Here is a 27,856-nt window from a genome sequence, read left to right as displayed (position 1 = left end):
AATGCCTGCTCTTACTTTGGGTGAGATTTTGCAGTGGCCATGCAGTGGGGAGCAYTGAAAGGGATGCCTTCTGCAGTTCTGAATTTGTGTAGCTCAGTGCAGGCATTTGGGGCTTGCCCTGTGACACCTGGGTTTGTGTAGGGTTGTCTTTCTTATGTTATGAAAGGGCTTTTCTGCATTTCCTGGATAATTTAAAAGGTGGGAAGTAGAAGTCAAGAATGATGATTTGCGAAAGATGTTGGAAGACTAGTGTCTGTTAGACTGTGTCTGTCAGGTTCTTGCTCAACCACTCTGACAATCTCAGCTAATTCTCCTGTTCACGAGTTCTTTGCCTTCTTTTTCTGCACCCAGAAAGTTAAGCTCTTTGGCTTCTGTTAAAAGTTGCCACCATGCTCCATGGAAAAGTATGGGAGCATGAAGTACTAGCTGTSAGGTGGGAGGAGGGAGTTTTTGTTTTTTCCGGCTTTTGACAGTGGAGAAAATCCTTTCTGTGTTTCCAAGAGAAAATTGGGAAGATGAAATATTTGAAGGAATTATTGTCAGGTAGTGCCAAATGCAAGAGTTTGTTGAAGTATTGAAACTGATGCTAACTTCTGTGCAGTTTTATTTCAGCAAACGCTTGATACCATCTATTCCTCTTTAGTATTGTGGAGGCATTTACCAATGATTTATGTTCTTTGGGGGAATAAATGATAAAAAGTATGTAACTAGATCTGTTAACTTCAGTAGACTACTGATTGGTTAGGCTTTAGTGTACTAACTAAAAGATGAGGAATGAGTAACAGAAACAGCAATGTGAAGGGATGAATAGTTCTCAAAGCCTTAATTCTGGAAAAATGTGAATTAGGAATAAAAATATTTAATACTTAGAGCAAACAATATTCCTGATAGTTTATAAATCTGTTGCAGGAGATTATAAAATCCAGCAATATACTCTTGTTTTAAGGTTTCAAAAGTTGAACTCGGTCCAGTTTTGATTCCCTAGATGAAAAAGACACTGAAATAGTTTTAAAATTAACCCAAAAATGCCAGTCTTTCTTGACTTCCAATAGAAAGAGGATAAGAAGGTCAGAGCTTAACAATCCTAATTTCCAAAAATTGAAATCAATCATTCTTATGATTTGCTGTAGAGAAAACAAAGCAAAAGCTCTCAAGTGTAACACTTGGTGCTATATGATTATTATAATTTTTCTTTGTATTAGTTGTATCTTTCAATGATATGGGGAGATTTGAGTCAGTGGGGAGTGTGTAGTTTCATTTTTGATTTGCATGTTTTGATTAAGAAAAGATCAAAGGAGAGCAGAAAACTTCTTTTATCTGTCTGAATATATACAGAAAGTGCTGGGGGGGAGTGGGGTGGGAGTGTGTTTTCCACTCCAGAAGGAACTCCTAATTATTCTAGAACTATTTTTAGGTGCCTAAATTACATCAGTTACAGAGTCAATTTGATTATTGGAGTCCTGCTAAATCCTTAGCATTTGCAGCAAAAATTRTCATAGGATGTTTGCTTACTGAAAATACTACTTGGCTATGTATGTACCTTCATCTGGCACACTTCATGCCTCTCTCCACTATTYCTCGGCAGTGTAAAATCTTTTTGTGTGTGTGTTCATGTGTGATACACATTTATAATTGGGGACTTCCTAGTTTGGTGCTTCTTTTTTCTTTGCATTGTGAATGGATTAAAGGTTTTCTCAGTGATTCAGCATTTTTTTAAAATGTTTGTCTATCTAGTAATAGGTATACTGGGGAACTTAATAGTCTTGGTCATTATTATATATAGTAAGTTGTAGTTACTGATTATAATTTTTCTGTTGGAATCTGGACTGCTTGACTAATTTGGAGTGCTGTTTAAATTTCAAAATAAGTTAAAAATCCAAGCTGTTCCTTATTTGCATTCCCACTGGACAAAAGCTACCTAGAATGAGRTGATATGAGTAATTTTGCCTGTAATTATCTGGAATGCTGGCTGGGTCCTCTGGGTTCTGTTCAGTGGGGTGTCTGGAGAGGCAGCTGGAACAAATGTCTCTGCTGTAAAGCCTGGGAGAAATACCGGGTCTGCATCTCTAATGCCACCAAAGCTGTTTGCCCTCTGTAAACAAGCTGGCATACTGASCTTAACAAGAATAGAGGCTATTCCTCTATATTGCTCTCAGGTAACTTTTTTWATTGCCACTTTTAAAAGTGTTTACCTGCTGTTTTGTCTGCATGTGTTTGCTAATAGAAAATAACTTCACTGATGAGTTTTAAAGATTCAAAAGTGGAATTAGTCTTCTGCCCTTTAATGACTTTTCTTAAAAAGAATCCCTCTGATCATTGATCTTCCCCTCTTACTTAATTGCTCTTAGTTGAGTCACAATGTCAAAACTTTTCTTAAGCACTTTGTAATTTTAATCCTCTAACTACTAAGCTTTCAGTTTAGGATAGCCTTTACTCATTCTTTTGTAAGAACTTGCTGGTCTTCCATGGATTCTGCCTCCTGGTAGAATATTTGTCAGTTCCTTCCTTTGGTACAATGTGTTTTCAGAGGTTGGCCTCTGACACTTTGGATATTCTTTATATTCGAAGAATTGCATATTTATATAAAAGATATGAAAGAGATCCTAGTCTTCAACTCTGCTAACAAAGCTTGCCACCAGCATTTTCATTTGTTAACAGCAGGGTATTCTTTGGTGTATTGTAGCTGGTGTTCATGATGAGCAAGCATGTTTGTTTTTTGACACAGTTAGTGCTGCAATGATTATCTTTGAAGGCCCCTGTGCTTCTTGTAAGGAAGGGTTATTCTCTGTGCCTGTATGCAGTGGTCCAAAATATGAAGACTTTAAATGAACTGGAATGGATTTAATTTGGCTAACAGCTTTGTTGTGGTGACTGACTTAGGATAGTGTAAGACCACAAATTTWGCAGAAACTTGAGTATAGCATGTGTACATGGTTAATGTCTTACTTGAGTGTAGGTGGTTGTTTGAGAGCCTGCCTTTCATTAGTGTTACACTTTTTATCTTATTAGATGATTCATCTCTAATTTTTTAACTTGATTTCAGGCTTGACAAGAAGGTATTCATGGGTGTTTCATATTATTTGGTGACTAAATAAAATTCCACGTGAAATTGAGCAGCCGTCTCWAAGCACTTGTGTAATATGCAGCTATCCTGTGGGATTCTTTGCCATCGGCTGTCTCAGTGATATTTCATCCAGACTCAAAAGGAGGAAATCATTGATAATCTTTTAACTTGTAAAGGGAATATTGATCTTCATAGCTTAAGGCAGAACCTGAGAACCTGCTGAATCTAAGCAAGAAAAAATGTCCTGAGATTAACAGAAAACAATTAATAGTGGCAGAGTGTGAGATTGTTGCATGTAAATAATATGTACATGTTAATCTGAGATACCTTTCAGTGATGGTTCAGTCATTCAGAGCTGTTTTCACCAATAGTTATGCTGGATCAGTGAGATTCTAGAAACAGTAATATTGGGGAGAACAGACTTAAACCCTTGGAGGTCAGAATATATCAAAGGAAGCTGATTAAAATCTAACCAATTTATTATAAGTTACCTTTGAAAGAATACAATGCCCGAGTTTTGGAAGTGTAGTCTGCAAGAATCTTTGTCTCCAAACAAATTACCTATGAGCTGGATTTCAACTGTCAGAAAAACCTAAAGGCTGAAAATCCATGAGAAATTATAATTGGGAGTAAGCGAGGGTTTGGTTTTTTCTTCTTATTTCACTGTGTGGCATACACAGGTCTGGGTCTTGRTCAGAGGGATGACAAGTCTGAAACTGTTTCTGAGAAAGTGACCTGCCTGCTCCTGCTGTAATGCCTCTGTGTATCTCAAAGTGTCTGTAACCTTGGGTACACRTATATGAGATAGATATTTTGGAAAGCATCAGTTTCTTTTATTTGAACAAACCTGGCATGTTATGTGTCTGATCTCATTTGGTTGTTTTTTTTTCTTAGGATCAGGAATGGCTCCTTTAGCAATCCATGCCAGTGTTCCCTAACCATAYGCAATATGAAAACGAGGATTTTTATTTCTCTAAGGACTATTTTTTTCAGTAAGCAGAGACAGTTCCTTTAAATAATTTTTTTCAGTGTAAGATACAATGCCTTCACATCCACTTAGAGGTAGAAATTTTCTACCTCTCAGATTGTATAAGCACTGAGCTTCATGGATTAAATTTTTAATATCAAGGCAGCAGAACACATGTAAACAACATACTTATAGAAGGCTTACAATACTGGTAGAAGCAGCACACTCAAACTTCAGGTGTTGCAAGACAAACATCCTTCTTAAGTGAGATGGGAGTTAATACGTAAAAGTGGCAAACTAAAGAGACATAAACACCCTTGTATACACTGAAACGTCATTGCTCTGATGGTGTCAACATACTTTTCAGGATTTATTAAGATAATGCTTGTTTACTGTCTTGCACTTGACACACTCCCCCGGCTTGTTAAAAAGACAGTGCATGYGTTATTTGTCCAAACATACCAAGCGTGTTTGATTTTCATTGTTTTCTTTATTCTGGGGAGAGAGACTCTGAATACCTTGTTCAGAAATTATCTTGATCTAGTGGACTACACGTAAGGCTAAAGTTGGTTGCTGACCTTGGTCAGAAACAGAACTGTGCCAAAAAAATTGACGGATATCTGCAGTCTTACAACAAATTCTGTATGTTGAGAGGTTGGTTTTTCATGTGCAATTGTCACAGTTGGAGCGGCACTGCCTCAGTATGTAACAGGTGTTCTGCTTCTGTAACCAAACAGTTAATAGCAGAGGACAGAGCAGATAGTGTTGAAGATAGTAAGCAGGAGGTCTTCTGTGGAGCTGGAGTGTTACCTGGTATGTCTGTTTAGAGAATGAACCAAACTTGAAAATGTCTTGGTTTTGCTCTTGTTTGCTCATGTTTTTGAGTGAGTTGTTGGATGGTTAGCAAATGTTCACTGTGTTTTGTAAGCTATGCTTTTGGCTGATTGCCCTGCATCAGTAATGCAGAGCATCAAAGTGTCTCAAGCTTTCTGAGATGCTTTGCCTAAACTGCAGGTTCCTGTTTTCTTTAGGTCTGTGCATTGCTCCTGCTGTGTAACCTATTTTGGCAATGTCAGCTGGGTATTTCTTTCCAGCTTGTGTAAAGTTTTGAGTCATATCAAAAAAAAAGAGAAAGAGAAGAATGATGATTATTTTGGTAATGCATTACTTTGAGGCTCTATTTGCACTTTTTCATCTCYAGTTTGCACAGAGGATTTAATCCTTAGTCTAATTGTTAGCGAATTTCTTTAGCCAGACAATCAAAATTGCTGTCTGCCACTAACAAACTAAACTCAGTTTCTGCAGTAAACCTGACAATCTTTGCTACAATAGCAGAAGCCTCTTATGGAGTGTCTTAGTGTTAATAATAGACTGATGCTCTTCATTATATATGTGTCCTCTGCTAACAGAAGCTTGAGCTAAAATTGGAAGTTTAACCTGTAAGTAAATCTGATTAAATAATGATTGATATTACAGTCTGGCTGTTAAAATAATGATTAATGTTAAAATCCTTGAAGAGGTAACAAGCATGGTCTCCAGAGCATAAACATTAAGTACGAGCATTGAAGCTTGGTCAAGTATTTGCTAAATGAAATTAATACTTTGTGAAGTAAATGTAGTGTTTGTTGGCCAGAGGTGGCTTGTATTCCTGTTATAATCAAGAGGGAAAAAAAAAAAAAACACCCTTACAACAGTGTTAGAACAGTAAAKTAAAAAAGCAGACCTTTATTTGGAAGCTTCCAGGTGTCTCAGTGGTAATGGGGCACACCTGGCATGCCATTTCCACAATTTTTTAAGAYTGATTAAGTAGGATCTCTAACAGGTACGTCCAGTAGGAGATTGAGTTGCTCCAGTAACCCTCCCTTGTGTCATCCCCTTGGAGCTGGTTCAAAGGCTTCTTTGTCCCACTTTTTGGTATGACTTCTTAGATTCTGGTTGGAAACAAAATGTTCTTGTTGTAGGTCCTCCTCCTGACAATAAGACTATACAACATTTGAAGAATGTGCTTAGAAGGTCAGCTTATTGTTTTAAAATATAAGAGAAAAGGTAGGAAATGTACTAGAGTTAAGGAGATACGWAACTATAGTAGTAGTTTACAGATCTACAAATATATGAAAAATGTATGAAAAGCAAAAATCTTTTTGGCATCATTCCCATATACTTTATTCTAGAGAATGAGTGAAAAAGCTGCAAGTTTTGAACTGTGTAGTATCTGTTTCCATATTGCCAGGCACCCTAGCACTTAAAGATGTGTCGAACTTGAAACAGAAGAAAAAAGCTGCAATGGAGTAGAATCTACTTAAACAAACTATCTGACGCATACTTTCATAGAGATGAAATTCTATGCTGTGTAGGGTGTAGTGCCAGCATACCACAATCTACAAGAGAAGGGTGACAAGCAAGCTGAAACCTTAGAATGTGGATGGAAAAAAATCAAAACACAAACAAACAAAACCCCCAAAACAACAAAAGAAGCCCCACAAACACCCCCATTTCTGCACAATGTTTGTTATGCTATAGTGTCAATAGGGCAGGTTGTTCACTGAAGTCTTTTTGAAACATGATGTTCTGTAAGCACTCAAATCACTTGTCAGGAAGCAAATACAAAAGGGAAGAAGATTGTCTGTCCATAGGCAGCTTTTTTGGAATCTTCTTAATTAGTTCTCAGTTCTCCTTGTATATTCTTTGTCTGTAGCCTCAAGATAAATTGAATAATGAGTTTATATATCGCAAACAGATTTCAAAGACATATTGGTCCTGTCAGTCCGTTTCAGAATTTATTTGCAGAAAAAGAAATAGGTACAATTGAGAAGTAGCTRGCACTTGTTGTAACAAGTTGTTCTAAAAGAAGTGCTCCATTATTTAGCATGGTAACTTTTTACAATTTTTTTTTCTGCGCTGTAGAATACATGTATCTTAATTCCTTGCCCATTCYTATTGTATTAAGATTACCTGTTTAATGTCTCTTGACATTAATGGCAACAAAATAGTACATTAACTTGCTACTAATGTTGGGAATCCACCCTTATGATRGAATACGGCAATGCATGTTAAATCCATGTAACAAGCAGTGCAAGAAACCTAGAGGCTGAAGCTTCAGCTGTTGATGGACTAAAACATGATGGACAGCATATCTGCATCTCTTAGTCTGGTGCAATTGCAAAACCTGTAGTTGCTTAAACTATTCTATTTCAATGAGCTRTGAATATTAGCTGAATGGGGAAGTTAGTTGGGGGTTTTTGTGAGGCTGTGGATGAAACATTTCCTAGTACTCAAAGGGAGGCCAGTTATTAGGTGCTTGCTGGGGTAACCTGTAGTGTTYGTCTCCTTCCTTAAGGAAGTCTGTCATGTGATGTTCATGCTCATTATAACTTTAGCTTAAAGCTGAAATTTTTATTAACTTGCCATCTGAGGATACTAAAATAATGAATTTAATGTTTTTCTTTCTTATTTCCTGTCCCTGTCTATTGTGGGTTTTTTTTCTTCCACAATTAACTGTGGATGTAATAATTAGTCTTCTGAGTKCTCACCTAGAGACCTTTAGTAGTTGAATGTTTTTGAGGCTTTTCTTGGTTACTACCTTTTGCATTCCATTTGAGAAATTGCCAATTGATAAGTTTCCCATTGTCAAATTCTCAGTTTTATTAACTACATCTCCCCCAATGCTTAGTGGAATAAAAATTGGTATTCTCACAGAACAGACTAGGACAGATTTAAGATGCATTTGGGTCAACACCTGACTTCATAATTCAGTTCTCGTACTATCCCTCACTTGAACCTGGAGCTGTAAGTTCTTCAGATATTATATATTCAGGTAGAGATCACTAAAAACTCGTAATGTTTCTAGAGGAAATTATTTAAACTTGTGTACCTAGCTCATTTTGCATTTTAAAAACAAAATAATAATATTATGTTATCTCTTATATGCTAAATATTTTCTCTGTAATAAGATTTCAGTTGTGCACAATCTTAAACAAAAAATGAATACCAGGGCTTTAAAACTCAAAAATTCCTCAAAACTCTTCCTAAATTTCAAATAGCTAGCATAAAATGATAAAACAAACTTCATATTAATCATGGTATTTTTCTGTTTTTAAAAACAGGTGAACCAAGAGGGATTTTTGCAGAATATATTTGCTTTTTCTTCCAGATAGAAGATAAATGTGTTAAGCTGGCAAAGTGATTCTGGTAAGAATTTTTCTGTTACTTCTACAGTGAATGCAATTGCATGTATAAGTTTGCAGTTTTGCTACTAGAAGGAGCTTTCTGTACCACTGGTGCAAACAAACTTGCTTTTACTTCCAAGGTCTTATTTTTTACTTCATAATTACATATTAATCCTTCTGTTATACTTAAGTATTACATTGAAAGTTATTTGGCTTTTTCTTTTTGCATATTCTATGCTTAAATATGATGAAAATATTTGACTTTTGGAGCTTTTACTTCAGCTGTTTATACAGAAACAGAAAGAGTTAAATGTGCTGTAGCATTCATTAAGTGGGGTTTATGTGGATTAAATGATCTTGTTTCCATAGTTGCCATCACTGATTCTTGTTTTTGATTTGCTTTCTTCTGTGATCCTCTTGAGAGTTTTCTACAGCTGAGGATTGCATTTCTTGCCTTCTTTGAGTTAAATGTTTCTCCAYGTACTACATCCAAAACAAAATTAATCAGTTTCGGAAGCAGAACCAATGTTTTTGGTATTTCCCCCTGCACAGTGGCAGCAGAATTGTCTCTTGAATTACGAACACTCGAGTAGTGACTGCTACCCACTCAGCTGTGTCAGAAGGAAAACACCTTCTGGTTTAGTTGTAAATCTAAAGCATTGTACTTTTACAACTCCCATGTTTCTCTGAACTCAGTAAGTGTTTTTCTTTTCCCCTTGAAACAACCTGCATACTATTGGAATACATAACATGATAGTGTTCAAATAAACTATTAAAGAGTGTTTTCTATCCAATGCTGTGTAAGTGCTTTGTCCTATGCTTCAGGTTAAACACCTTTTAGTAGCAGACAAACATTGACGCTTGCATAGCACTTACAAAGAAAAGCTGGAACAATGTAATTAACTTTCATTTATGCAGTGGGAAGGAATGTCTGTCACAGACTTTTACCTGATTTATAAAATCAGCTTTTGGGGTCCTGGGCTGTTGGCTAAAGTTTCACTGAAATTCTCTGAGTTTGTTTTTTCTTTTCACCCTACATGGGCATATTGATTCCTCAGTTCAAGAGACACTCTCTTTTGGAGGGGGTGAGATACAGGGAAGAAACTCTTCCTTCTTTCCCCCACTCTTTTGTCYATAAGGAATGTGTTTTCTGATGGAGTTAATTTCTGTCTTTTCCTCTACTTATAGCTCAGACATGAGCAGTGCCAGTAACTCACTGGCACGGGAGTTCTTGACTGATGTCAACAGACTGTGCAATGCAGTGGTACAGAGGACAGAAGCCAAGGAAGATGAAGAAGAAGAAACTCATATGGCAGCATTGGGACAATACTTAGTTCAAGGCCGTGGGTTTATTTTGCTTACCACTCTGAACTCAATTATTGATCAGGTAGTAGCTTTTCTTAACTGGTTATAATTTTTGTATTGAGCTTTGGCTGTTTAGATTTGTCTGGCTCATGTTGGTTTGGGTGCTGGTTTTTCCTTCCTTTTTATGGARGAGTGCATGTGTGAATTGGGAAGACTGGAAGGTATGTTGCCGTTGCATTCTGTCCTTCAGCAGAAGCAGAAAAAGGAAAACTAGATAAACATATACCTGTTTGCCAGCTTGTATATGATTAAGGCATGTGTGAAGCTCAAGTGCAGTAGCTGGGTTAGGTTAGAGGCAATAGGTTATAAGCTTAAAGACAAATGACTGTTGACCCTGCAGAACAAACCGGTAGGAGTGGAAGTTTCTTAGCTGTGGCTCTGTGGTTTTGATTTTTTTGCTGTTACATTTTTGAAACAAAATTTCAGACTTGTCTGGGGCTTCATCTTGTGTTTGGTTTTTTTTGAATCACTCAGTTTTATGACTTTCRAACTTTTCTGGTTTTCTTCCTTTAGTAATTCTACAAGGGGGATTAGGAGACCTTTTTATAGAAACAGTTGCAGAGGTGTAATAAGTATCTTGGATGTTTTCTGATTGGCTCTTGTTAATGATTGTAGCACTCTTTGCAGTTAGGCCATTTTTTCTGTGCTTAAAACAGCAGGAAGGCATTGGGAACTGAATGCTAAATAGATTGGTAAAATAGACAGTTAATCTGTTTTTTAAAGTACACGATCTTTTTATTTATTTTCTTCCAAATATAGGAGCTGACATGTCGAGAAGAACTTCTGACCCTCCTCCTGTCCCTTCTGCCATTGGTGTGGAAAATCCCTGTTCAGGAAGAAAAAGCAATAGGTATGTTTTATTGCTGACAGTATTAAGCACATAAAAGAAGTGATTTATGTTTTCCTACAGAGCCTGGGACTCTATGCTAAAGAGTAGCTCATTCTAGTACACATCCTCTAACATGGAATGAAGATGTGGTTTCTGCAGAGAATTTAAATTAAAAAATGCCAATGTCCTATCAGCATACGAGGAAGATAAAAAWTGTGCAGAGAAGGTAAAGGCTATTGGTCAGTCTGAATGGCAATGTTGCTTTCAATGTTCGGTGTAAAAACTGAACAAGGAAGTGGGAGTGATCTTAGATATTTTTGTTTCATTTTGTGCTCTTACATTTGTCTGATGCATTCTTTTCCCTCACAGATGGTAAAACGAAGAGAATTAAATTAATGAAATTACTTGAGAGATTTTCTCAGGATTCATACCTGGAGATCTTCCAGTGGTTTTTTTTGCTATTTGAAACTCATCCAAATTGAAGGTTTTTGTAAATGTTTGTAGACTTGGACTTGGAATCTTTAAAGGGCCGGTTTCATAGAGCTTTTATATAATAAGCTTTCCTGCTTGCTCAGTTGCATCATTCTTTCATGCTCATGTAAGCATGATGGAATTAAAGAAATGTTTTGGTTGTTCTGTGACAGYTTAGTGGCTTTTCCAGGGTTAGTTCAAAAGGCTGTTGTGTAAATAGGTTTTAAAATGTTATGGTTTATATGCTACATAATACACAACTTCTACGAATTACMCTCTCTTAGTACTGATACAATAAGCACGATGTAACCAGTTGTGCACTAAAGTAGTTGTTTTTTTTCTTGAACTGAAGTAAGTTCCTCTGTATTAGGCAGCTTTTTTCTTTCTGTGCAGGTAAAGTACTCCTGGTTAATTTCCTGCCTTCAAAGCAGACTGTATTTTTCCTTAAGTATCACAACTATRACTTTTGAAACAGCAAGACACAGTCATGCTTGTACTTGGAAGCASCTTTCAGATTAATTAATGTTTATAACTATTACGTGGGCTTCTGGGGGTTCATGGGGGTGGGGGTTGTTGTTGTCAACCATCACATTTTTCTGAATACTGAACTTACTGGGTGGAGGATACTTGCAGTTTTTTTATGGTGGTTATTATACTGCCCAAAGCGTCCAGTTACAGTTCTGTCACTACTTAAAAATAACAATGGACTTAATCCAAGAATGTGCAGAACTGTTTCACTGCTTGCTTTTTTGGTAGTTTGATCTGAGTTTACTGATACAAATGAACCAGTAATACTTCTGCTTTATTCTTCAAAATGTTCTTGCCCATTGGATCAGATATGAATTGTACATTTGCTATTTTATACTGCATACTTGAAAGCTGGGGGTTTTGTCTTGGCTTTTGTAGAAATGTTCGGTACCCTAAACATTATTTCTTTCTCCCTTTTGTCCCTGACTATTTTTAAATCCCCTACTTTTATTTCTAGTACTTGTATTTGGAACAATTAATGCTGAAGTAAAGACTGAGATCTGTATGCTTGAAGATTTGCACTGATTATAAGTAGAGAATTTCATTTTTTCTATTACCACTAGTACACTAGCAATGTCCTCATGCATTCCAGGAGGGCTGTGAGCTAACACATCCAATTCCTATAGTGGCTGAGTTGCAAAAAGTGACAATGGAGCATCAAGTTAAAAAGACATTTCTTTCTCCTTTTTGTTTGCATGCCAAAAAGTCCTTTCACCTACCATGGTAATATCTTTTTTTGAGAAAGRTTTTTTGAGAGTAGTTGTGCCAAAGAAAAAGTTTTAGGAAATCCTTTACCACACTTTGGTCGCACCCTAAATAGAAGATTAAATAATTTGTGTAGGCTTTGAAAATAGCCAGTATGGCCCCTAAACATGAGTTTTTGCTGCCTGTTTTATACTGAAAATGTCTGAATAGGTTTATGCAAAACCATGACCTACTAAGATACAATTTTGCTGCATATTTTAAATCTGGAAGTATTTAACTGAAAAATTAGGAAAAATGCTTTACATATTATAATGTTCCTTTGTTATCTTTCTATTTCAACAGATTTTAATATACCCTTTACAGTAGACATATGCCTGACCAAAGAGAATAATACAAGTTCTGTGAAATCTACTCAGGAAAAACTAAATTTAGGTGGAAGTGCTCATTCATCTCTTCAGACTTCTGCAAAAGTTAATCTTCGATCTCGAAAAAGCAGCCGTCTGCGCAAAACCACCCATCGCTACTCTGTGCGAGATGCAAGGAGGTCCCAGCTGTCCACTTCAGATTCTGAAGGCAATTCYGATGAAAAGACCACTGTAATAACAAAACACAGACGCTCCCAGTTGCTCCAGCCCTTTTTAATATCTTCTGTTAGGGACAGCTACCCTGTAGGTAGAAKTGATGGCCGACCTGTGGAAGTGGTAGCAGATCCTAATACCAGTGCACCTAATCTAGAAAGTTCCAGCAAAATTGTTTCAGCACTTGAAATTTTGAATGAGTCAGCTGCAGGAACTTCTGAGAGCAACATGGATAACTCTCCTTTTGACTTATGTCACGTCTTACTGTCTCTCCTAGAGAAAGTGTGCAAAGTTGATGTTACTTTGAATCACAGTTCTGCTCTTTCAGCGAGTGTCGTGCCCACATTGACAGAGTTCTTATCAGGATTTGGAGACTCCTGCAATGTAAGTAGTAACACAGGAAGTGAAGTMGTTTCTGCAGGGTGGACAGAAGAACCTGTGGCTCTGATCCAAAGGATGCTCTTTCGAACYGTGCTATGTCTTATGTCTTTAGACATTAACAATACAGAAACAATGCCTGACAACTTACGAAGAAATTTAACAGACTTACTTAAAGCAGCATTAAAAATTAAAATTTGCTTGGAAAAACAACCTGGTCCTTTTGCTTCAGGATGCAAGGAAACACTACAGCAGCTGGGACAGGATGACTACATATTTTCTAGATATCGTCACAGAGCCTTKCTTCTGCCTGAGGTTATAGAAGGGGTCTTGCAGATTTTGATCTGCTGCCTACAAAGTGCAGCTTCCAATCCATTCTACTTTAGCCAAGCTATAGATCTGGTTCATGAATTCATACAGCAGCAGGGATTTAAGCTGTTTGAAGCAACAGTACTTCAAATGGAATGGCTGTGTATGAAGAATGAGGGAGTACCTGGGGAAGCCTCAGAGCATCTGAAAACACTAATCAACAGCATCATGAAAATAATCAGCACTGTCAAAAAAGTGAAATCAGAGCAGCTCCATCAATCAATGTGTACAAGAAAGCGGCACAGACGATGTGAGTACTCTCACTTCATGAATCACCACAGAGATCTCTCTGGGCTCTCTGTATCTGCTTTTAAAAACCAAGCTTCCAAAAACCCTTTTGAAACTGCTGATGGAGAAGTTGATTATCCCGAGCGATGCTGTTGCATTGCTGTTTGTGCACACCAGTGYTTGCACTTGCTGCAGCAAGTTTCTTTGAGCAGTACCTGTGCCGAGATTCTCTCAGGTGTACATAATGTGGGCATATGTTGTTGTATGGACCCAAAGTCTGTGATTGTCCCGTTGCTCCATGCTTCCAAGTTGCCAATATTAAAAAATTTTCAACAGCACATACTGAACATCCTTAACAAATTTATATTGGATCAGCTGGGTGGAGCAGAAGTCTCTCCAAAARTTATGCAGGCATCATGCAATATATGTACTGTTGACTGTGATCAGCTTGCTCAGCTGGAGGATGCCTTGCACAGCAGCTCTAGTGATGCTAGTCCTGTGTCCAGTTCCTCTAGCAGAGTTCAGGGAATTCTGCCTAGCACAGGATCTGAAGATATGTTGTTGAGATGGCATGCACTGGAGGCTTATCAGGATGTCGTTTTTGAAGAAGACAAATTACATGGCGCACAGATAGCAAGCCATATTTGCCACTTAATTCAAAAGGGTAACGTAGTGGTCCAATGGAAACTGTATAACTCTATCTATAATCCCATCCTCCAGAGAGGAGTTGAGCTGGCTTGCCATGCTCAACAGCAGCTTGGATTAAGTGCAGCTGATAAACACGTRTGCAGTTACCACAGCCAGGGTTTGCCTTCTGAAGTGCTTCAGGTTTATTTGCAGATGCTCCCTGTATTGCTGAAATCCAGGTTGGTTGATTTTCTGTTTATTATTGGAAAATGGGCTAATTATATACAGAACTTTGTATATTTGTTACTGATCAGAATGTAAGTTTTATTTGGACTCTAGGCAATCTTTAGCCATTCCAAATGGCAATAGGGTAAATGCTTGAGTAACATGATACAAGCCTAAATTCACAGACCRTAGAAAGTGAGAGTTCTCTACTCATGAGTTATGGTCTTTAACAAGTCCAACTGTGTAGCAAGGAATAAAATCTTTGTCCAGTGTGACATGCTCTCTCCTTGTGGTAAAATTAGTCAGGAATGTTAAACAGATTGATATGYCATTTTTCTGTGGGAATTAGACTACTTAGTTTTCTGATCCACTTCCTTTTCCCTTTTAGAATGGTCACTACAGAAACCACCTTTCAAAAATAAGGCTTGATGTTTACTTTTCCTGAAATAACRGTTTTCTAACTTGCAAAATCCTGTTCATTTAAGTATAGTTTAAAAACAGAAATCAAAACAACCCACAACACAAAAAGGCCACAGACATTCTTCCAAGGGATAAAGTAGATATTTTCTATTTATTGTTAAATTGATTAAATAAATGTTTAATAAATATATGGAAGTTTTTTCAGAATATGAATTTGTCCAGGAAAGATTSTGATTTTATTTCTCTTGGAGTCCTGAAGTGAATTTAGTGGAGAGCAGACTAATACTCCAGTTTATGTAAAGGGGTTATCTAGTACAATTTTAACTTCTATCCCAACCTAAACTATATCACAAGCAATTGATTTTTGAAAGTGTACTTAGTGGCAAAGAGGCAAGGGGAATAAAGCTTAGATTAAGAAAAAAAGTTTTAGGAGTCTTATTTTTTTACTGGCTCAAAGGTGAGAATATACAAGTAAATGATTCATTTGATTCTAGAGTAACTTGGTTAGAGCAAAGGCTGGTCCTGTGGGAAGGAGACAGAAGGTAAGTGAGGTGGATATCTATGAGCAAGCATGGTATGCTAAGAAAACTTACAGATCCTTWCCCCAAATTTTGTATGAACTTAAACTCTTGGAGAGTAGAAAGAAGGGGAATATGGACTTGGAAGCAAGTATATGCAAGGTTTTTTTGACATTGGACATGCTGGCATAACAATTGYGCAAAAAGTAATGCTTGAAAAGTGTTCCTGAATTCTATCTGAAATACATCATCCATGCAACTAGTAGATATGAATAGATAGGAATACATCTTCAAGTTTACTTGAGAAGAAATCTGTGCTTTCTGGTGAGATCATAGAATAGAGAAAGAAAGATACTACTAGCTCCAATTGCTAATAACAAAAAAAAAAAAACCTGGGGAAAAGAAATATCACCAAAGAGAAAATGTCCTAAATAAAGTTAATGAAGCACCTTTAATGTTTTGAACATCATAAATTTTTGTGGTCTGGCCTTTTAGAGGGTGGTATTTCCTACACTATATCTTACAAAAAAGTTGAGTTTTCCACTAYCAGCTGGATGATGCTGACTTAAGATCCTAGAGTATTGCAAACAAGTTCTTCTCTTTAATATACAGTAATTTATAGCAATTGCTGAYCCACGTGAGTATTTGGCTGATTTATAAGGTAACTCTTATACTTTCTCTTGCAGGGTAATTAGAGACTTGTTTCTGAGTTGTAATGGAGTGAATCAAATGATTGAGTTAAATTACTTAGATACATTAAGAAGCCACTCTTTGAAGGTGTTAGAGACTCTGATACTCTACCTTGGTGATCAGCAGGAAGACCAAGCAACGCCAGAACTGGAAGGCCTGAACAGCGAGCAAACTGAATCCATGTCTGACTTGCCTACCTCTCTTTGTAGCCAGCATGCTGTTTCAGATGTTCCTCAAAGCCTGAGCAAGTTTTATGCTGGCTTGAAAGAGGCTTACCCAAAAAAGAAAAAGTTTGTGAGCCAAGATATTCACGTCAACACAATAAACCTGTTCCTTTGTGTTGCTTTTTTATGTGTAAGTAAAGAAGCAGATAGTGATCTGGATTCAGCCAATGACTGTGAAGATACATCAGGATATGATAGCACAGCTAGTGAGCCATTAGGCCACAAATTACCATATCTGTCCCTGGAAAGTCTTGCTTTGCCCTCTCTTGAACACATTCATAGGGCTGCAGACATTTGGTCCATGTGTCGTTGCATCTATTTGTATAGTTCAGTTTTCCAGAGGCAGTTCTATAGACTTGGAGGCTTTGAAGCATGCCATAGATTACTAATTCTGATAATTCAGAAACTTGCAAAAAATAAGGAAAAGGAGCAAGAAAAGAGGGAGAGAGTATTGAGTGAAAGCAGCAGAAGTTCACATGGGAGTCCTCGTACTGAGCTTCTCAACAAGGATGACTCTGTTCAGCTGCCTAAAAGCAGAGAGGTGACGCAATTGGAGCTTGACAGTTCTGGCAGCCTTGCTGATGCTGAACAGCTGGTGCCTGACTCTGTCTCCTTTGACAGCTCTTTGAGTATGGAACACGCTTCAGTTACTTCAGTTGCCAATCTTGAAGGGATAAGGACTTCTGTAAGAGAAGAAACTGAGTGGGCGCTGCAAGGTATCAGACTTCTGGAAGCACTGCTGACCATCTGTCTGCACAGTGCAAGCACCATGCAGCAGAAGACAGAAGTGGAGATGTTTCACCAGGTACTGTGCAACTTTCCCTAGCTTCCTTTCCTCATACTTGTTTCATACAGTATTATTTAAACAGTAATTTAGTCAAAAGTTCTTTTAGGGAGGTAAAAACCATATGCTCTTTTTATGGTACCCTATTTTATATAGTAATGAATGCATACAGCTAAATAATGAGCTTAGTAGTCAAGAGTAGTGGTCAGCTTCGGTAGTACTCTGTTTAGAAAGAGTATTCAGTGGAGAATGTATGTGAAAGGGATGCTGCAGGAAAGCTGTGTAGGCAAGTTGTCACCATTATCCTTAGTGACTCTCATGGGCTTTTTGAGGATGRTTCTGAGCAGAGCATGGTGCTTGAAAAAGACTGTTGCATGGCTTAGGTACTGAAAAGACATCTGAAAAAGTTATTCCTTAAGCCTTACAGGTGAACTAATTCAGTGTTCCACAAGGAATTGCTAGTTCACGGATGTCAGCCTCACTTTTCTTTAATGTTTTAATTGCCACCTTGAATTTTCCTTGGCAGTTTGTTGCAAAAGCAGGAGGCATTAAGTGTGGGAAAGAATTGGAAACTGGAGTTCTGTCTGGACCACTCACTTTTTGTGATCTTGGACATGTCATCCTCTATCTTGTTAACTTCTACTAACGTTGTGGTGTGGTTTGAATTCGCAATGTAACTGTTTCAAAGATGTTTATTTTTTTAAATAACATTTTCATCTGCAAATTTTAGATAAGTGTTTTGCCAGCTTTTTTTAGTGTGCAGGTTCCAATTAAATCTGTTCTCACAAATACGGATGAATCTTTCTTATTTGAAGAGCACGGATGAAATCTGGTGGTTTTAGATGAGAAGTTAGATTAGTGTAGGTGGGAGGAAAAGCTCTTAAAAGAAAGAGCTAGACTGTTTCTGTTAGCTAGAAATAGTAACATGAATCAAAATGTTTTTCTCCCCCAAAACACAGAATACCTGTGTGGATGATATCTTACTTGAAATAAGAGAGCAGCTTGCTCAGTCGAAAGTGATAGAAACTGACTTGGCAAAGCCTCTGTTTGATTCACTGCTTCGTGTTGCATTGGGCACTTTTTCTGCTGATCTGGATCATTCTGAAGAAAAAATTGAAAAGGTATGAAATACCAAACAGCAATCTAGTTCTGAATAATGTGAGATTTTCTCAGGTTTATATTCTCTGGGTATTTTTTAACTTGATAGGAAATGTTTAAATGTGTTTAATTATTTTGACAGTTGAAGATGAAATCTCTGCTTCTCCTATGAAAGTGGAATTCTGCTTATTGATATGGCCCCCACACTGATCGCTCAAAAATGAGCCATGCCCCAAAAAGTAGCAAGTTCAGTCAACCTGATGCTCTCTTTATTCTTTCATCTCACAGCAGTGTAATGAACTCTTGAAGGAAGAGCTTCAAACAGGGATTTTGAGTGACCATAGTGGCTTCAGACTTCTTCACCTTTGAGTGAATTTCAAGGTGCATGCTGATTGTGATAGTGATTTAGAAATACAGTTATTTTTAATGCTACTTACTAAACCTTTCATTAGGTAGTTAGTAAGAAAAATTCCTCTTTGCAGATTCAGTTTTTCACRAAAGAATTAAGTATTTTTAATGTATCTCAAGTTTCTTGGAAATGTATKATTAATTTGTTTCTTTTCCCTATGGGCTTGGAGAAAATTGGACAGTTGGACAGTTCTAAATTATTTGSTTTTTCTGATCCAAAGATTTTTTTACTGACCAATGATAGTCTATTYGGCTGTATTTTACAGACCCATTACACAGAGAAGGAGCCTGCACCACAACTTGGGGAAACTGAAGAATCACAATGCTGTAGTCTTAAACTTTTTGCTGAAGAGGAAGGATATGAAGCAGATAGTGAAAGTAACCCTGATGACAGTGAAACCAAGAATGAAGGTAAATGGGAACTTTCTGAATATACAAAGCAGTCTTTAAGATATAGCAAATCTTGTTTGTCTTTTGAGATATACCAAAACAGGGCAAGCATCAGATACCTTTAACAGATAGCAAGAACTAATTTATTACATTTCAATAGGATGTAGTTACAGATGGAAAGATGATAGATGTTCTTACTGAGTGTACAGAATACACAACCAGTATTCTGTCTTGGTTTTGTTGGTTAATGTGACTTTTGCTCTAAAGTCATGTTGCTCAATTGTATTATTGTGGTCTAGAAACTCCAGAGTTATTTATCAGTAGCTTGTTTGAAAATCAATGCTCTCTGCTTTTTTGTTAGAATTATAACTATCTGGTGAAAATTCATGTCTAATTATGTTATAGCATACCAGATTGAAAGGGAGACCAACGACCATCTGATCCAACCTTTTTTGACAAAAACACAGTCCAGACAAGATAGCCTGGCACCCTGTCCATCTAAATCTGAAGTGCCCAATGTTGGGAAACATACGATTTCCCTGAGGAAAGTATTCCAATGACCGATTGTTCTCAATAGGGAAAACTTTCCTGTTGTATCTATATGGAATTTCCCCAGAAGTAACATGTACCCATTCCCCTTTGCTTGTCCATGTGACTCCTTGGAAAAAAAGCAGTGTACCTTCTTTGTAGACACCTTTTAAATGGTGAAAAGATGTCCTCTAAGCTTCCTTTTCTCAAGGATGAGCAAACACAGTTCTCTCAACATTTCCTCCCATYTTTTTTGCATAGTGAGGACAAAGACTGAACACAGTATTCCAGGTAAGGCTTGACAAGTGTGGAGTGGAATGGGATAATAATTCTTYTCTCTGCTGGTGGTGTCCTTGTTGATGCAGCCCAGCATYCCATTGGCTTTCTTTGCCACAGCTCACTCATATTGAGGTTGCTGTCCAGAGGGACCCCARCTCTCCAGCCAGGCAGATCTCAGCCTGTGCTGCACTCCTGGATTCTGTTATCCCATGTGCAAGGACATCACACTTGTCCTTGTTGAGCTCCATAGGGTTCTCATTATCCCACTCTTACAGCCTATCCCATGTTCCTSYRGGGTGGCTCTCCCTTCCCAGGTGTTCAGGTCCCCACTCAGTTTGGGATCATTGGCAAATTCCATYAGGGCARCTTGATCCCATCACCCAGGTCACTCATGAAGATATTAAACAGCACTGGGACAGCTGTCAGCCCCTGGGGACCCCACTTGTGACATCTGCCAGTTTGAAAAGCATTTCCCACCACCCTSTGGGTGTGTTTGGGCAGTCAGTGCTCACTCACTGCACAGACCCCTTGGTCTCCACCCTAATGCATCAGTTTCTCTGTGAGGAGCCTGTGGGAAACTSTGTGGAAAGCCTTGRAGAAATGCAGGTAGACAACATCCACTGCTCATTCCCCATCTATCAACCAGTCAGGTTACTTSCTTGGGGAAGGTGATCAGGTTTGTCAAGCACTATTTGGCCTTGGCAAATCTGGGCTGGCTTTTCCAATCACATGCTTGATAGCCCCCTTGTTATAYAGCATCTCTTTATTCTAAACAATTGATGTGCACGTTTGTTGCTATATTCTGCTTATGTAATTAATTTTAAACATGAATTTGCTTTCATTTTTCCTTTGTGCTGAGCACATCTGGATGCTTATGTTCTAGTATGAGGTTMACATGAGCAGTAATAGCCTGTAATAGAATTGCATTAAACTGCTGCTGTTTACCTGTGTGACCAGGCATTATCAACAGATTAATAATATTTTAAAGTATTTCTGAATTTAAAAATTAATCTGAAATACATCCACTAAATATTTGCATGAAACGTATGTCTGTATCAAATAGCTTTAAGTAATGTATTTTAAATTCTCTCCAAAATGTTACAGGGGAGACTTACATGTTTAGGGGTTTTTCCTTTGATTGTCATGCAGGTATTCTGTCATGTGCATTTTCTGAGTTAAATTACAAATTGCTTCCTCCATGTTTTAATATAAAATTATTTAAATTTATCTCCTTTCMTGGCAGGCTCTGAGTTTTGTATAGAAGCTTTAGACTCTGTTACAATGATTTTACTGTCTTTTTTCATGAATTGCGTATTTTGCCATTAGTGTGTGTGGAAACCAAGCCAGATACTTTAAGAGCATGTAATGGGAGAAATTGCATCCTTGCCCCCTTCTGTGTTCACAGGAAACTAGGAAAATCTGAAGCAGAATATAAAATTATGCTAACTTCTGAGAATTGCTGATTAGTGACTATTTTWGGTTTGTACCTATGAAAAGGTTGGAGTTATGTCCTTGGATGTTCTGCTTAAATAATGCAGACTGTATTCAGCTGAGTAAGTTTCAGTAAGACACATGTGGTTTCTTTTTAGGAGCAGACACAAAGGCAGAACCAGGATGTACTGGTGCTTCAGGTTATTTTAATGACCTAGCTGAAAACATCAATCAAGGAGAATTACTGTATCCTGAAATCTGCATGTTAGAATTAAACTTGCTCTCAGCTGGTAATGCAAGTTTAGACGTGCTTGCTCATGTATTCCAAAGCTGCCTGAAAATCATCAACCAGAAAGAGAGGAATGCCACTGTACTTCTAGAACAGGTAAAACATTATTAACAGAGGCAACAGTTTAGCAGTTTTTTAAATTTCCTTCAGTTTTATAGTACCAGTCTCTATAATAGTGATCTTGAATATTCTGACTTATTATGGGTTTTGATAAGATCTGAAACAATGTAAATGACTGATACCATCAACTGCATTGCATTTAGGTTACCAGGAGCTAGGTAATTTGTTGMAAGGTATTTGACCTACAAAACTTTTGAGTTTTGCATGTATCTTATTTTATCAAGACTGTTCAATCCCTAGAGGTAGATCTCATGATTGTCAGGACCTGAAGAAAAAAAGGCAGATGWCTGCTTGTATGTATGCATATGTAAGCATTCTGAACTTTTTTTTTGGTGTAGAATATGTACTTTTAGGAACTGTGAGTCATGTACCTCAAAAATATTCCATGCTTTTCTTCTTCATAAGTTTATGTTAGAGATTAGTTCTGCAAATATTCATGTCCTCATGGGCCTTCGGAATTTCTGATAGTTAAATTTTTTTAATAACTGAATTGAGTATTCCTCTTGTAAAAGATAATAATTTGAATGTCAAAGTCTCTCTTCTGCCAGTGAACTGTACATAACATGGAAGATTGTTCATTGGCAAATAAAAAAAAGTCCATAATTTCAAGTAATTGGAATTATCATTAAAATCAATAGTAAAAAGGAATTTATTGGAAGAATTTATTTCTTAGTTCTTTGTGCTGGTGTATATTCTTCAGATATTCATTTTACCTATTCTTTTTAACAGGGAGCTGTTAAACATCTTTTGGGAGGATTTCTGAATATATTGACACAAACGGAATCTAGTTTTCATGGTGAGTTAAAGGTYCAAGTAGCTTAAATATTGCTTTTATAATTCAATATATACACAGTCAAACTTTTTAGTTCACAGTGCAAGAGCAAAATTGACTAAGGAAATGCATTGGCATGTGTGAATTTATGCAGCTGCTTTTTTAACTTGTGAGAAACTTGCACAAGCTCTTGTGTAAATATAGGGTTATTTCTGAGCCAGTGGAAATAAGTTGAACAAATACTGGCAGATCTGAAAATGATAGTTGAAACCATAAACACTAGTGTTAAACATTGCTTGGAAAAAACAGCAGCTGTTGAATTCTATTTCCATGTAAGCCCTTATAKCCAATTTCTTTGTAACCCAGATCTTGATGATGCCATGAGTTATATTTCTAACTGGAAAGCMGCTAGCTAATCCAAGAATGTGGAAACAGATGAAATGCTTGCCCTAATGTAGCTTAACCTGATGAGGGTGCTTCACAACAGGAGATGATGTAAACCCATCCCAGGACCTGGATCCCTGGAGAGCCTTTGCAAGGCAGAGACTAGGTTCCCAGACTTTGAGACTCCTGTACTGGGACCAAATTTAGCATAGCACAGCACTGATTGATTCAATGAAATTTTGAATTCTAGTGTCAGGAAGGTACTGTTGGATCTTTCTAGAATTCATCTTGTAATCATTATTGCTTCTTTAATTTGAAATGTTTTTGCAAAACATTTTGAATTTCAAATTACTTTTTCCTCATAATCACATAGAATATGGATTTTTAAAGCTTAAAAAGTTTCATTTCAACAATATTATTGTCTCCTTATTTTTAGCATGTCAGATGGTGCTAGTAGATCTGCTAGTTTCCTTGATGAGTTCACAGACCTGTTCAGAAGAGCTAACTCTTCTTCTGAGGATATTTTTGGARAAGACACCTTGTACGGTATGTATGGAGTAGCACATAGGAAAATTCAGAGGTTTAATGAGAAAAATGAAGCAAAAAGAAAACCCTTTTGTGTCCAAGCATTTTGGGAAATAAGGAGATGGATAGCAACATTTGAACCGATGAGAGCAAATAAAATTCGATTGTAGAAATAATTTATTCTCTATACATGAAAAGGGAAAATAAAATAAGAGRTATGTTTTAAAGGGTGTGTTGGTCCTGGGAACTCTCTTCAGCACAAGGAACCAAGATTCCTCTCAAAGAGACTGATGTTGTGGTTATGGATGATAGAACAATAATACTGTAAAATTTGAAGCCATTCCTTTAAAGTTGTGAAGCATCTCACTATTTCAGAAATGCTTTAACAACGGGGAATTTTTTTCAAAAGTGTCCTAAATTGGTTTGTGTAATGCTGATATCTACTGCTTGTGTGGGATATTCTGCTCAAATAACTCTATTCGTTTGTGTGAATCTGTAGAAAAGTACAAGTGGAAGAGAATAAAAAACAACTGTGCAGGATGAAATARTACCAAACCAAAGAGTCACAAGTCAATTTTTCAATGGTGACTTGTAATGATTGGCCAAATAAGAAGAGAAACATTTTGGCATAAGGCTCAGCTGRTTTTATTCCTGATGATGCAATAATGAAAGTTTGGCCTGTGTGTGCATTCTTAACCAGCCTCAAAGCAGAGGGTAAAAGGTACAGGGTTTTGTTGCACATAACAGAAGTGAAATAAGATTGTGCAATGACCACCTGCTGCATTTCCGCTGATTCCTAAGCATGGTAACTTGAAGTCTGCTCKGCCCATACTAAATCCCTAAAGCTTTGTTGGATCACCATCTTTTGAAGTTGCTACCTGATGCTTTGCAAATGTGTGTCAGTTTGGATATGCCAGTCTGCCTCTCTTGGAAAAACATGAATCCAAGTTTAAATGAGGAGTAGGCATCTATTTAGTTGCATGATGCTTGACTACATGGTGTAAACAGTTTCTTTAATTTTTTCCCATTTGTTTTGATTTATTTATTCTAGGAGATACTACTCAAGGGCATATTGAAGATTGTAGACACTAGTATTTATATGAATCCATTACAGTACCTTGCCTTCCCTTTGCTGAATGGCACAAATTTGAGTAGCAGTTCTTCACAAAAATGCGCTGGCACTTCCAACAGTAAAACTGCTGGACTACCAAGAAGAGCAAAGTTGTCACAGAATAAGAAAGAGGCAGATGGTGAAAACTTGAGTCACCAGCTACTTTCTTCTTGGCATGTAGCCCCAATTCACTTGCCTTTAGTTGGACAAAATTGTTGGCCACACATGTCCGATGGCTTCAGTGTCTCCCTGTGGTTTCGCCTGGAGTATGCTCATGAAACAGAAAATGCAACGGAAAAGGGGAAAAGAGYCAAGAGAAGATGCAGACTCATAGCTGTAAGAGAGAACAGTTTTGACAGCACAGGTGAGGTTATAATACTTTGTTTCTGTTTAGGTAGCACTGAAGGACTCTGGTTACAAATATTACTAATCTACATACTGTATACAAAAGTCTGAAATTTTATGATGAATATTAAACAGCAGTGGAAGTACTTCTAATTTTTCTATGACTACTGTACCATATACTTACAGCATTTCCAGCCCTAGTCTTTAAATCAGACTAATGTCTGCTTCCTTAGATATTTTGTATTCTCACTGAAATTGTAACTTCAGTATAATTTTTTTCTGCTATTTCATATTATGATGAAAATATTAAGTATTGCAGCTGAAGKGTCATGGAAAAAAATTGCTCAAGTTTTTTTTGATTTCATGTATTGATGATCAAGTCTCAGGCTGACTTAGTATAAATCCTCTTAACTTTCCTTGTGTGTGCACTGTTGTAAATACCAGTAGCTGTACAATATTTTTCTGTCTRGACTTTTGCAGAGACTGACCTGTCCCGAACTATTCTGAGCAGAATCTTTTGGATTATAATTTGTAGTAGGAAAAGATCCTTATTTAAAATGTCTCTCATTCACAACACTTGGAATACCTGTATTCTTTTTTTCTTTTTTACTATATTTAAATGAAAGGAGGGAGAACYCAACCCTGAACTTTGGAGGTCACTAGGGCTGCTTTTGTTAGATCTATGCTTTTGCTTGGTAAARTAAAACTACTGAATACACAATYAYRCTTAAAGGGTAGGATGATTTATKAAGAAAAACCCAAGGATAGTTCAAYATAGAAATGGAGTATGATATGACATGTCAAAAGTATCATTGGTGGAGTGTATTCAGCTCAGGGGATTTACATGATTACAAACAAATAGATGTGAAGTGCTGAGTTAATGTTGAGTTCCTCCATTTCAGTTTGAGACTGAGGTTTCTAAAGAGAATCAAGTGTATTAATCAGCCCACTTTAAAAAAAAAAAAGGTTAAAAAAACCAAAAACAAAACCTGCCAACTAAACAGAAATCAATTTAATGGAGTATCTGAAATGTTTCTTTTCACACTTGTTATATGCTGTGGATGGTATTGTTGTATTGTATTGTAATTGCAACATGTTTATATTTCTAGAAGAAACAAAGTCTATGGGAATGGAATACCTAAGTCTGGGAGATAAACTTGTTGAAGATGGCTGTATTCATATAATTTCACTGGGTTCCAAAGCTCTGATGATACAAGTTTGGGCAGACTTGAACACTGGYGCATTCATATTTCGGTATGGTGTATTAGTCCAGAAGCATTGCTGTGAACATTTGTATTGTTACTTCCAGTAGCAACTTATAGAGAATACTGATGGAGAGTAGAGAACTAATTTCTGTGATAGGGACATCTTGCACACTGATGGGACAGCATCAAGTAAGTGTATTGGATACRGATCTGCAGCCTTACCAGCTTCAACTCTTGAGCTCTGGTCTTGCATGTTTCATGTAATCATTTATAAATAACTGCCCACAAAGTAGCAATTCAGATTTTAATGAAATGACACAATAAATGTGTGAAAATGGAAAAGGTTTTTGCAGCTGCAGGTTTTCACACCTCAGCTGTGAAAATTACGCTTATGTAATACTTACTGTGACAGTATTGGTTTTAATCTTCTGAGCACATTTTAGCCCTAATTTAGTTCTCATAAGTAATCCTTAAGTATCATTGAAATGTGTCTAAAATTTTAGAACACTTTATTTCAGTGTTCAAAGAACCTGCATTTTTTCAATAAATTGAATTTAACTTTGCTGCAAAATAGAGATCTTTATCTTGAATGTAAGCAGATTTATGCAGACAAGTTAAATAATGAAGTTGAAAGTGTTGTGATTATTTCCCTAGCTTATGTTGAGCMCTCTAAAAATAGAACTGTTAACAAAGAGTTACCTATGAAATTTAAGGAATGCAGTTTCAAATTCACTGAGGGCAAAAGGTGAAGATTTAGGACTTAAAATGCTAATATCAAAACACACACTTTCTTATTCCCTTTTCTGTTGTTTTCATAGTATGTGCATGGATCCGAATGATGAGATGAAAGCTGGTCTGCTGGCACAGGCTGAATCACCAGAGAATATTTTCCTTGTGGGCAGGTGGCAGCATTTGGCATTAAAATATCTGCAGAAGCCRGAAGGCAAGAAAAATTTCCATGGAAAGCTGTTGCTGTGGGTTTCTGGTCAAAGGTAAAGAGCACATTAGTTGTMCCTACATATTTATCTTCTTTGAAAGATATTCCATGGTAGGAAAACATCTRCAATATTTTGGTGCAAGCTGCAGTTATGGTTGAGTAGCCTTCTAGGAGGATAGGAGAGGTGGGGTGTGTTACATTGCTAGGAATTCTTTCCAGAATATCCAGAGATATCCAGAATACTCATGGATTACTTTGAGAATTGTCAATTTTTACCATGGACTAGTGCAGCCATCTGTGTTTTTCTTCATTAAAAACAAATGAAAGAGGAAAGTACTACAAGATTTTGAGTAAGATCCAAAATAAGCTATGGCATAAAGTTAACAGTAGGCATAACGTGTCTGGTTGAGTCCAAATTAAGGAGGTGAAGGGCAGGGACTGGCAATATTGTTGAAAGTGGGAATTAAGAGGAGTAGGAGAAAAAACACTCACTTTATTCCACTGAGAGAAATTAAKAGGGAAGAAGTTAAAAAAATATTGCATGCAAGATATGATAGTGAGAAGTACTAATTCCACTGCAAAGGTGTGGTCCATGCTTCTAGGTGAGGTACCTGATGTTAGTTTGGGTGGGCCTGTACCTGCATGAATTATTCTCTCCTTAGAGAAATAAGAATGTATTAAATAYCACAGTCTTTATCCTTTTTTCCTAAAGTCCCTACTGTAAAGGCAACATTAAGACTGTGCATTTAATAAAGTCCAAATATGGAGATATAGGGGGAAGCTAAAAGTACTATAATGTTGTCCCCACATGCAGTTGTTGAACCCTCTCAAAATATAGATTTAATTACTAGTTTGCTAATAGTTGGCTCTTTCAGGAAGCTTTGAATGACCTTTACAG

At 37.1% G+C, this 27,856-nt stretch overlaps 1 protein-coding gene across 2 annotated transcripts in view; it reads left to right on the top strand.

The window, feature by feature from the left end:
- The window catches only part of LYST (lysosomal trafficking regulator), a 75,397-nt gene that overhangs the window by 4,418 nt on the left and 43,123 nt on the right, over nucleotides 1–27,856 (top strand). For both annotated transcript variants that reach the window (XM_057389713.1, XM_057389714.1), the window contains exons 2-14: nucleotides 8,135–8,219; nucleotides 9,386–9,584; nucleotides 10,322–10,412; nucleotides 12,438–14,514; nucleotides 16,125–17,157; nucleotides 18,096–18,257; nucleotides 18,909–19,053; nucleotides 21,429–21,655; nucleotides 22,409–22,475; nucleotides 23,272–23,381; nucleotides 24,412–24,835; nucleotides 25,926–26,070; nucleotides 26,840–27,013. In XM_057389713.1, the coding sequence (XP_057245696.1) occupies nucleotides 9,393–9,584; nucleotides 10,322–10,412; nucleotides 12,438–14,514; nucleotides 16,125–17,157; nucleotides 18,096–18,257; nucleotides 18,909–19,053; nucleotides 21,429–21,655; nucleotides 22,409–22,475; nucleotides 23,272–23,381; nucleotides 24,412–24,835; nucleotides 25,926–26,070; nucleotides 26,840–27,013 (4,847 nt within the window). In that variant the 5' untranslated portion in view covers nucleotides 8,135–8,219; nucleotides 9,386–9,392. The remainder of the gene's footprint in view (nucleotides 1–8,134; nucleotides 8,220–9,385; nucleotides 9,585–10,321; nucleotides 10,413–12,437; nucleotides 14,515–16,124; nucleotides 17,158–18,095; nucleotides 18,258–18,908; nucleotides 19,054–21,428; nucleotides 21,656–22,408; nucleotides 22,476–23,271; nucleotides 23,382–24,411; nucleotides 24,836–25,925; nucleotides 26,071–26,839; nucleotides 27,014–27,856) is intronic.

This window comes from Malurus melanocephalus, unplaced genomic scaffold, assembly GCF_030028575.1.
Source record: "Malurus melanocephalus ecotype Western Australia unplaced genomic scaffold, MMel_1.1 scaffold_19, whole genome shotgun sequence".
NCBI classification, from domain to species: domain Eukaryota; kingdom Metazoa; phylum Chordata; class Aves; order Passeriformes; family Maluridae; genus Malurus; species Malurus melanocephalus.
This window is presented reverse-complemented; position numbering and strand designations above follow the sequence as displayed.